Source organism: Tasmannia lanceolata, unplaced genomic scaffold (assembly GCF_043159265.1).
Source record: "Tasmannia lanceolata isolate RefF3 unplaced genomic scaffold, GAP_Taslan_0.1 ptg000037l, whole genome shotgun sequence".
NCBI classification, from domain to species: domain Eukaryota; kingdom Viridiplantae; phylum Streptophyta; class Magnoliopsida; order Canellales; family Winteraceae; genus Tasmannia; species Tasmannia lanceolata.
In genome coordinates, this window is record NW_027518714.1 from 20,812,894 (window position 1) to 20,824,492 (window position 11,599).

Here is an 11,599-nt window from a genome sequence, read left to right on the forward strand (position 1 = left end):
AGTATCCGACGCGACATTATATCCGAAGGCAACATAGTATCCGAAGCGACATTGTATCCGAGGCTACATGGTATCCCAGGCGACTTTATATTCAAGGCAACATTGTATCTGAGGCAACATTGTATCCGAAGGCAACAGTATCCGAAGCGACCTTGTATCCAAAAGCAAAATAGTATACGAGGCAACATTATATCCCAAGGCAACATAGTATCCGAAGCAACATTGTACCCAAAGGCAACATAGTATCCGAGGCAACGTTATATCTGAGGCGACATTCTATCCAAAGGAGATATAGTATCCGAAGCAACCTTGTATCCGAAAGCAAAATAGTACCCGAGGCTACATTTATCCGAGGCGACATTATATCCGAAGGCAACATAGTATCTGAAGCGACATTGTAGCCTAAGGCAACATAGTATGTGAGGCTACATTGTATCCGAGTCAACATTATATCCGAGGCAACATTGTATCCAAGGCGACATTGTATCCAAATGAGACATAGTATCCGAAGCGACGTATCCGAAAGCAAAATAGTATCTGATGCTACATTGTATCCAAGGCGACATTATATGTAAAGGCAACATAATATCCGAAGTGACCTTGTATCCGAAGTCAAAATAGTATCCGATGCTACAATGTATTCGAGGCGACATTATATCCGAAGCAACATTGTAGCTGAAGGGCAACATTGTATCCGAGGCAAGTTTATATCCGCGGCAACATTGTCTCAAGGGCGACATTGCATCCGAAGGCGACATAATATCCGAAGCGACCTTCTATCCGAGGCTACATTGTATCCGAGGCGACATTATATCCGAAGGCAAAAAATTTCGGGCTAACATGTGTAGATTTTAGTAATGTTTCGGCCATGTCGACTGAAGCACTACCACTTTAGTATTTAGATTACAGAACTTCGATTGAAATGTTGAAATTTCGACCAAAGTGGATAAAGAAGGTTGGGTTTCACATTTTTGCTTGGAAAGTACTTATTTTATGTTTTTTCTTGTTTTGTTACTTATGACACAAATCTATTAACTATTTGTTGATTTCAGGCATTTGGATATGAATTAATGCATGGATTTTTATTTTTCATGGATTTATGGCTTTGAACTTTGGAAAAAATATCTTTTCAAATAAAAACTAATCACATAAACATGTTAGCTTTTAATTTTATTATAATGTGAGTTCTTTCCTGATGTACTGATTGATGGGACCCGATTTTTTGTTTTAAAAAATAATTATTTTACTTATTTTTGTTAAAAATCCTTTAATACAGGAAAAACTAGATTTTAAAAAAAAAACTTTAAATATATGCATGTTAGCTTCCAATTTTTTATGTGAGTTATTATTTCCCAAAATACCGATTAAAGGAGTAAGATTTTTTCCAAAAAAATTTTTTTTTTTTTTTTGTTAGAAAATCCTATAAATTTCCACCATTATATTGTACTCCTACTTCATGAAATTTATGAATGGAGTGGCGTTCTCTTGAATGGAGTGACTTCCTCTGACATTTTTCTAACAGTTCCAGACATGCACAACCACGCATGTAATTAGGTGTTTGATCTTGTTAAACTGTTATTGATAGTTGTCTTGCTTGTGTGATGTGTATTTGTGCTTATTCTAACATTTCCTGCAGTTTTAGCATAGATTTCCATTGTTTACATGCATTTCCCTAAAGTTTTGTGATTTTACACGATTTCCACCGCATCGCCAAGGATTTTTCTTCCACGGCTTGAATATAACCCTCTCAAGCAACAATCTCAGGAACAATGACGACAGAAGCATCGATACTCCTGTCAAAACATGATCCACAGTAGAGAACTCCATGAAATAAGCCAAGTGTCAACACTGGCCACCTCCGTGCACCTGAACGAAAGCCAAGCAGAAACCATCTGGCCCAAGAGCCCGATCCCCCCTTGAGACAACCAAGATAGCCTTCTGGACTTCCTCAACGGTGAATGGCTTCTCTATATTTTCAGTACTCCTATCATCCAAGAAATCAAAGTTCGAACAAAATCCCCTCCATCTTAGGTTTAATGCCTCTCTCTGCCAAATAAAGAGACTAATAGAAGAAAACATCACCATAAATAGAGGCTGGATTAGCACATCAAGATCCTAAGCATGCCCTGGATTCAAGTGGCTCTTCTTCTAGCAGTGGCAATGTTCTGAAAGTAAGTAGTGTTCTTATGCCCATCTTGCAACCATTCAGTCCTAGCACGTTAGCACCACTTGCTCTTATCATCAGGGTGCCTCCCTGCCACTCAACTCAAAATCGCATATATGAGCATCCCGTTCTTTTTATGTAGAAGACAGATTTTCTCAAGAATCTTATCTTTCTTGTAACTTGTAACACGACAAGCTGAACAACTTTATCGACCACCCCTTCAACTTAGACTTCGTGAAACGAAGTATTTGAGCAAGATAGTGATTTCCTTCGTAACAAAACCTCTCACAAGGCAATCTTTACCCCTTTTATAAGTTGTTTGTTCTTAATAAAATAACTCTTTGCCTCACAAAAAAAAAAGGAAAAGAAAAACTACACGTTCATTTTGTATGCATTATGCCACTTCATAGAGAGCATCTATGAATCTCCAGGGCAAGGCCACAATCATGTTATGAGAAGCACCTTCTACAATCAACAACTTATGGGCACAACAATCATAACTTATACCAGCCTTAAAAGGCTGGACCTCCGCCTCATTGGAGAGTTTAAATTCGATCACTAGACAATCTTGAATTTTCTTTTACATGTTAAGTTAGGGAACACTTTAGTAACCGAAGTTATTTCTGGCAGAGCACTAGACAATCTTGAATTTTCAAAAAATAAAAGAGGCTCACAAAGAACAACGGCAGACTTCACTGAGATTTAAGTTTTTTTTTTTTTTTTTTGAATGGTGAGATTTAAGTATTTCTACCAGAAATTGCAAATGATAAAACAATAAAACATGGCAACAACTACGTAATATTGAGCATTCTAGATAATGAAAACCAAATTTTTTGAAGCCAGTCGCAAGCATCATGCTTATTAGGGCTAAGAAAATACATTAAATGAAAGACAAACTGAGAAGGGTTTGTGATGGAACCAAGGTTTTAAATTTCGGTTTCGGTACTGATTTCGGACCTCACGAAAATCCAAAATTTCGGACCGAATTTCCAAAATTTCGGCCGAAATTTTGTAACATTTCTTTATTTATTTTTTAAATGACATTTTCTAAAAAATTCGGACCGAAATTCCGAAATTTCGGGAAAATTCGGTTTTGGTCCCCACACTTTCGAATTTCGTCCGAGATTTAAAACCATGGATGGAACTATCAAAAAATAAGAAAACTTAAGAAAAGGAATTACCTCATCAGAAGGATCAGATAGTGCTTTGAGAAGGGTGCCAAAGATGTCGTCCAAGAAAGATATGACCTGTTCCAAGCACAAGCACAAGCACAACCTTTAAAACATTCAACATAAAAAAAAACAGTAGCAGATTTAGAAAGGAATAATTACAACAATAACATAGAGAATAGTTAGTGGTCATTATGAAGAACTCTCTTCAAAAACCAATGCTCAATATGAATTTATAGTCGAGCTTTGGCCAAATGACTGTGTTTAGGAAATTTTCGAGCAACATTTTTTGTGAAAATGCAATACATTTTTCAATGGAATAATATAGCGTACATCAATATAATTTGAACCATGCACAAGATACAAATTACAAGAAGAAAAAGATCAACAAGGTAACACATGCGCAAATACCCTCTCTAGAGGTCACCACATGCAGTTGAGAAAATTTAAGTGGTATATTGATGGATGACCATATACGATCTGAAGAAGTTCGAATTGTTCATAAAGTCCGAATTGTTCACGATCAAGTGACCATATACCATATACCATATACGATCAAGATATTACAAGTTCCTCAAATATCTCCTTTCGCCATATAAGGAAATCGGCTAATGGGGAGGCAGGTAAGTTAGACAAGGAAGGAGTGTTTTTGTCGTCCTTTGAATAATTTGACTTCTTACTGCCATAATTTGTTCTCCTCATTGTTCTTTATTTTCTATTTCCTATTCGTTCTTGTATCTTGACCATCTCGGTCTTTTTTCTTAATGAATCTCTTGACCATTCAAAATATAATAATTGAAAAAGAAAATCATGAATCAGTAGAGTGACGTACAGATCAAGGAACATCACAAAGAAAGGGTTGTGTCCCACAAAAGGGAAAGCTAGCATATACAAACCCATCCAGCCTCAATAGCAACCTCATCAGCAATAATCTTTTTTTTTCATTTTTTTAAGCGTAGCAACAACATTTTTCTTAGCTACCAAAACATTTGCCAATGTTCCATTATAAACTCTAAAATCTCAAAAATGATATTAGCAGCAGTGAACACAATAGTAAAGACTAATTCTGAAAACTAACACGAAAGATCAATATGTATGCTACAACATGTGCATACATTAACATGGTATGAAAAAAAAAAAATGATTACCTCAGTACGATGTCTTGCCAAAAGCGTAGCAATCAAATGCAAAGCCTCAATTCGAGTAGCTTCCATCTCACTAGATAATTGTCTGACAAAAAAAAAACCAACAACTATATAATCACCATCTAATCATATTATAAATGTTGCTAATTCATCCAGGATGAACAGTGTCTCATGCACCTAATTATAACATGAAACAAGGAACCTCTTTTTTACAGTTTCCTATTGTTGCTCTTTTCGAAGCACGCAAGAGGTATACTAAGTTCTGGGGACATCAGTACCCTTTAAACCTAGCTGTTTTTCCAGGTGACAAAAACTACACCTTGCAATGGAGAGGATGGCTCCCACATCAAATCCCTCAGCTGGGTCAGCCCTAATTGCACGAAGCTCTTCATTGGTTTTACGGGCAACCTAAGCAAATAAATAGGATAAAGTGTGCGGGACGGTCAATGCTCCAAAAAAAGCATGCAATTACATGTATTGTGATTACAATTTGAGATAAACAAATTAGGAATCAATTTACCACCCTCTTTTTTACTTTTTATTTTTTTGGTTGATTGGTTATGTGCATGTGGTTGGACGTATGGGAAAAGGAAAAAAGAACTTACAACTCTTATTTTCTCTTCTTTATCAGATATGCAGGGTAAAATAGCTCCCAAAATGTCAGCATAATAAGGAACGAGCTGGTCTCCCCCAAGTTTTACAAATTCATTTATCTGCACAATAGAGTAAATGAGTTGTACTCGGTTACTGTCTGAAATACAACATCCAATGGATATTCAATAACTAGCAGTAGAACACTAGAACCAGTGAGATCACCCATCCTTTTCCAAGAGAAAGTCACTTACACTGATGAGCTTGGAGAATGGATTGAAGAAACAGGCATAAATATGAGAGAAATAGCTTCATGATTCTTGTTGCAATAAGCTTATATCCTTACCCATGTGATAGCTGTCAGCAGGGTCAATTCAGTGGAAGAAGCAGCCCTCTGTACCAATATTTCTGCCATGCGACCATAATCTACAGACTTCATAGTACCGCTACTTTGGTCAGAAGATTAAAAGACAAGAACCATTATAAACTTTTAAATTTGCTATTTTTTAAAATACTTGATCAAAACAGATACTAATTATTATCAGCAATTTCTTGTCAAAACTATAAAATAAATATAAATCCATCATGCAATTCCAAGGGAAAGATGTGAATGTTTGATAATATTCTTCCAGGAAAAGAAGAAGAAAACGGGCAAAAACAGCATTGTAAAAAGAGTCCAAAACATGACGATCTTCCGCCTTGAGATATATTGTTTTTCTATTTGCTTCCTCTATTTTTATTCGCTTCTTTGTAATTGGACCATCTCGGTTCCGTTCTAATCTAATATATTGTGCCATTTCAAAAAAAAAAAAAATAGTCCAAAACATTTTCACGCCTAGAGAATAAAGACTTACTGGAGAATCCTTTATCTCTTGGAGAAATTCAGAAACTGCAGAATCAGCCTGTTGTCGTATTTCATGACTGGAGTCGCTTAGCATGTTGAATAAACCTGAAAGTGAGTCCCTGTCAACTAGAATGTAGTTTCAGTAAAACAAAAATCCATGTAGCTCCAAGGAGGTGTAATTTGTAATTGGGGCATATTTACAATCAAGAAAATCTGGAGAAAACCAAGCATATCAATATCAGGAACACTATGCAATACGGTGATCCATCCCACCAAAAATTGCCGGACATAAGGATTAAGAACATTCATGCGCTCCCTTAGCAGAGGTATAAATTCTTCGATGCTGAAAAAATAAATCATACCAACCATATCTTCCAATTTTATAATTTGTATACAAAATTTTGACATCTAAACCTAAAAAAAGATTGAACGAGGCAAGAAAAGGTACCTGAATTGATCACTTTCAGTCACAATATCCTGGCATCAAATCTGAAAACAATTAAAATTTGCATGTATATTTTCATATGATGATTGACATTTGACACAACCCAACAGACGAGTCAACAAAAGATCAAGGTAACAGGTAACCTTTACAAGCCGGTCTAGAAGATGAGCAGTATTCTGAACATTGGAATCTGAGTCTGCTGAAAGCGTACAGAGTGCATCAAATATCTGATGATAGAATACAATGAAATCTCCTCTTACAACCTGCTCAACAGGTAAAGTATACGTTAGGCCCCATACATATTAAATAAACGGCACTAGTAACATCTAGGAAAATCAAAGGCATAAAATAAAATCCAGTTGATTCACTGTTACCTTTGCTATGTTATACAGTGCTTCATAAGCATAATAGCGAACCCTACTATCTTGGTCAGAAAATGAATTAAGCACGGGTGGTACGATTTGTTGAGAGATTACATCCAAAAGAAATAAATTATTTAAAGAATGTCTAGGAAAAGAAAGGAAGATAATAATCTAGCATAAAAAAAACTACATGCGAAGATTGAAATTAGAACCCTAGACATAAAAGCCTGGATACTACTGTGGCTTTATCCATGCAATAACAATTTTAAATGGTTTTCAACCGATATGGACACTATAAATCCTAAATGCTCGAATCATGATCACACAATCAAGTCAGATTTACCCACACATGCAGTTCATGTATTGACCCCACTCAGACTCATCTAGGACACTTTTTTACAACAGATGGATTTTATTAAAACAACAGGTTCATCTAAGACCAACCAACCAATCTGAAATTCAGATGCACAAGCAAAGCATCAGCAGTTCTAAAATTTACACCGTCCCCTTTTTGTCTTTTTTCTTTGTTCTTTATGGCAACAAATCTTATTGATAAAGTCCCCTTTTTTTCTTTTAAGTGAATCGGAGAAGTTAATAATCAGTTCAGTTATTGACGCACAACCAGCTGAATCCAAGTTCTAAGCAATTATATGAAATAGTTTCATGGAAAATAAGAAAAATGAGAAAGAGAAAGAAACCAGTGTACAACCCATGTTCCTCACTTAGAGTGAGGTGTTTAGACCTACAAGACAGGGGGGGTTGTGTCCCCAGTTTCAGGTAGCTCAATAGGGCATGGACAATGTATGCCATTCAAATTCATCTCAAAAAGCTATTCCACATGGGGTTATTTAAGCCAGTTGTGGATTAGAGCTGATCCACTGCAGTTAGCATAGAGTGAGTTTGAAGATTATATCCGGTGTATTTTGATTTGTGACTCTACATTGGGAATAGACAAGAACCCTTTTCAGACACAATATGCCCCAGAGATGTCTACAAAACTAGGTGGATCCTAAACTGCTTGAACTTGCAGCCAATCACAACACACAAGGATAGAGTTGCAAGCGGTTTAACATGAAGGAACAGAGATATAGACCCTGCACAGGAAGGCCACCATCAAGAGATGAGAACTGACAGATTAGTATGAGATGCAGGACCTATTGTATGCAATTTACATGGCAAGGCACCGGGCAATGGATGTTGCCTATAGGAATGAAAGAGCTGTTAGAAGCATAGAGATCACTAGATAGATATTGTTCTCTGATTTTAAAATGGGATTTTGGATATGGAAGTCCTTACCACGTAAGGCATATCATGGATTACCAACAAGAATAAATCCCACATTTTGGCCCCGGGGAGAATAAAGAAGCTAAGGGAAAAAAAAACTGACACAGAGAAAAGTACCTTAAAATTGTCTCACACGAAAAGAAGACAAAATGGTCAGCGTTTGAAATGGAAAGGGAAAAAAACCAATATGTAACCAAACCAAAGCAAAAAATTACAAAAAAAATAATAACAAAAGAGAAGATATCGAGGATTACTAGCCTTGAGCTATTCTTTTTTTTTTTTGAAAGCAAGCCTTGAGCTATTCATAAACAAAAGTATGAAAAAAATATGCAAAACGTCATCTATTGGGCCTCCAAATAACAGTCTAATTGTTTCATGGATGATTTTAGGGTTAAAGAATATAATATTGAGCCAAGAGTAGCTAAGAATACAAGGCTAAAGAGTTCAGCAACATGACATGCTTCTAGTTTTAAATTTGGAAAAACGTCAATGAGCTGATATGGGCTCGATTTATAGCATCCAAGAACCAAGAGTAGCTGCACATTCATCATAGTTAGAAGTTAGAGAGTGGAACTTTTTTCTTTTTGAATGGTGTTAGCTAGTAGAACTTTACAGACCAAGAAAAGTACGGGATCGCTAGAAAGCTGGTTTCAGCACGCAACCCATAGATCCCATGGAGTCAAAAGTACTAATTTGATCGTGGGCCATTCTAAGTTGCGAAACTAATGGATCTTCAGCAATACTTAGCTGTGTTACGTTAAATTCTAAGTTGCGAAACTAATGAATCTTCAGCTATACTTAGCTGTGTTACATTAAATTCTAAGTTACGAAACTAAGGGCAAATAAAAACTAAAAAGTGGAAAACTAAAAAACATAATTCATTTCTCAAATTCCTTACCTCAAGATGCTGAGCAGCTCCTGATGTCAAACCAACCATTGCTGCAGCAAGCCCTATCAAACCACCCTACCAAAAAATAATAAACAGAAAACACTTTCATTAATAAATTAACATTCAAGTGGTAAATTTCTCTGCCTCGAGCAAAAACAAATAATTAATATATTGTAAAAAGATGAGAGAGAAATCTAAAAGAAATGCAAACCTTCCGATGATTCACTCGAGGGGGGAGTATGTGAACTCTGTAGTTAAGAGATTGATCACCGCTGTTATCTTGTCATGATCTCCTGCTGCCGCAAGCTGCATTACAAAATAACAAAACAAATTCAAAAGTTGATTGAGGCCAACTTGAACGCCCTAAATCCATTTAAAACCCCAGATAAAGATAGGCGCATACCTCTAGGGCAGAAAATGGTCATTTTGAACGCCCTAAGCCATTTCAGACCCTAGATGAAGATAGGAGCATACCTCTAGGGCAGAAAATGGCCAATTTGAACGCCCTAAGCCATTTCAGACCCTAGATTAAGGATAGGAGCATACCTCTAGGGCAGAAAAAGGCCAATTTGAACGCTCTAAGCCATTTCAAAGCCTAGATGAAGATAGGAGCATAACTCTAGGGCAGAAAATGGCCAATTTGAACGCTCTAAGCCATTTCAAACCCTATATAAAGATAGGTGCATACCTCTAGGGCAGAAAATGGCCAATTTGAACAACCTAAGCCATTTCAAACCCTAGATTAAGATAGGTGCATACCCCTAGGGCGGAAAATGGCCAATTTAAACGCCCTGAGCCATTTCAAACCCTAGATAAGGATAGGTGCATACCTCTAGGGCGGCATTCTTCCGCTTCTCTTAGAGCTTGTCAGCGAGATTACGAAGAACAGCTGCCGAAATTATCGACAGAGCTTCGGCCATGGATTTTGGGAACCGGAGAAGAATCAAAGGGCGAGGATCAGGAGTCGTTTTCACAACTTCTTCTCTTCTTCGAATCGGAACATCTCACGAATCTCTTTCAGATCGAGCTTCGTGAATAGATTTAACGTGCCCTAATCGGCATTCTCCATAGCTAAATCGGAAATTATGAACAGATAGAGAGGGACTGGGAGAAGAATCCCTAACCCTAGGTTTTTAGAAACATGGATCAGACTGAGTAAGAATCGTTCGAGGGATTTGTTTTTTTCCTTCTTCTCTGTTTTGGGCTCTCAACGCCTCTTCGTTCACCGTTGGTCGTCTCGGCAACCGCATTTAAAGCTGGAGGAGCCGAAATTAGTAAATTTACAGAAATACGACTGCACTATAAATAGAATGACGAAGATATCCCTCCTAGGAATTGCAAGCAATAGGGGCTCTGGGGTTTTGAATGGCAAAATAGGTATGTATCAATCGGCTTGGATAGATTTGGAATTTCGAATATGGCGAACCCACTGGCTGGACTTCCGCTTTGAGTTACAAAAAAAGACTCCCTCTTTTGGAGATGAATGACGAGGGAGTCCCTACAATAATAGAATGACGAATATATCCCTGCACCATTGCAAACCATGCGGGCTCTCGAGGGTAATGAAACGTTTTGGATATATTTGAAACTTCCCATATGGAATACTGACTGCTTGGATCTCAGCTTTGAGATTTTAAACTACAGAAGACTCCCTATTTTGAATTTGAATGAGGAGGGAGTCCCTAGTTGCTCGATCAGGACCCTAGCTTTATTGCGAGCCAAAAGCCTTGATGGAGGAAGGGATTGGGAATAGTTGACTTTCGAGCACCGTTCGGAGAGCACTTCTAATCTGGGAAATTATTTGAATCATAGGCCGTTGAGGCAAAGCGATACGACTAACCGCAAATGCCTGCCCTCGAACTCGATCAAGCCAAGCTTTTGGATTTGAATGACGTGGACGGTGTCACAATGTATGGCCCACATGAGGACGGGCCATAACTCAAAATCACGATGCTCAAATAGTCAAATGATCTTAATAATCCAGTTAACATCCCCCAAAATAGAGGGTTTTAAAAAGGTTCAAAATAAAAGTGAACAACCATCCAATTAAATGAGATCACACAATTGTGGATTGGGAAATGATATCCCCCGTCCCCCTAAACGGATAAAACCACCCTTTTAACGATTTATGTGAGAAGGGTTCGCTGCTTGAGGATGAATTCACCCCCTTTAACATTTTTCTTTGCCTTTAAAACTTAACAAATAATGTTAAAGGAGGGGATTTTATCCTTCGGAGGGGGAAAATATCATTTCCCTTGTGGATTTTCTAGCCCATTAATTGTTTTAATGTGGCCCAACGTTGCTATGGCCCACTTGATCTACAAGAGGGCCCTTGCAAAAATCAGTTGCAACGACGACCCATTTCTTCAATTTAACATGTTTAACATTTGAATGTCATTAATTTAGCAATTTTCAGTGCCATTACAAATACTATTTGATGACTTGGATCTACTTGGGAGTTGGGGCGTCCTTGAGGATGGGTTTCTATATATTGTCTGATGACTTGGATCCACTTGGGAGTTGGGGCATCCTTGAGGATGGGTTTCTGCAAGGAGTCTCTTCAGTTTAGTCTGTATTGAAGTCTAGTATCGACAATATGTATATTTTATATAGGGAAGTGATATATCCGCCACTTTTGATTATTTGGGACACCCAGCAACAGTGTATCAATGACTGCAGAGGGGCTTATGTACTTCACGTCAGAAG

At 37.5% G+C, this 11,599-nt stretch overlaps 1 protein-coding gene across 14 annotated transcripts in view; it reads right to left on the reverse strand.

Annotated features, from left to right (window-relative positions):
* Window positions 1–10,154, reverse strand: part of LOC143860232 (protein VAC14 homolog) — a 45,409-nt gene extending 35,255 nt beyond the window's left edge. For 6 of the 14 annotated variants that reach the window (XR_013239639.1, XR_013239638.1, XR_013239636.1 and 3 more), the window contains exons 1-11: window positions 9,724–10,152; window positions 9,105–9,199; window positions 8,903–8,968; window positions 6,502–6,621; window positions 6,362–6,402; window positions 5,924–6,018; window positions 5,416–5,502; window positions 5,084–5,191; window positions 4,798–4,886; window positions 4,482–4,563; window positions 3,346–3,411 (exon numbers count right to left, since the gene is read on the reverse strand). Coding sequence is in view for 2 of the 14 variants with exons in the window: in XM_077370796.1 (XP_077226911.1) it covers window positions 3,346–3,411; window positions 4,482–4,563; window positions 4,798–4,886; window positions 5,084–5,191; window positions 5,416–5,502; window positions 5,924–6,007 (516 nt within the window). In the remaining 12 variants the exon portion in view is untranslated. Of the gene's footprint in view, window positions 1–3,345; window positions 3,412–4,481; window positions 4,564–4,797; window positions 4,887–5,083; window positions 5,192–5,415; window positions 5,503–5,923; window positions 6,019–6,114; window positions 6,257–6,361; window positions 6,403–6,501; window positions 6,622–8,902; window positions 8,969–9,104; window positions 9,200–9,723 lie in introns of all 14 variants that reach the window. The other 8 variants (XR_013239647.1, XR_013239645.1, XM_077370796.1 and 5 more) reach the window with 5 other exon arrangements.
* Between the last annotated feature and the right edge of the window lie 1,445 nt (window positions 10,155–11,599).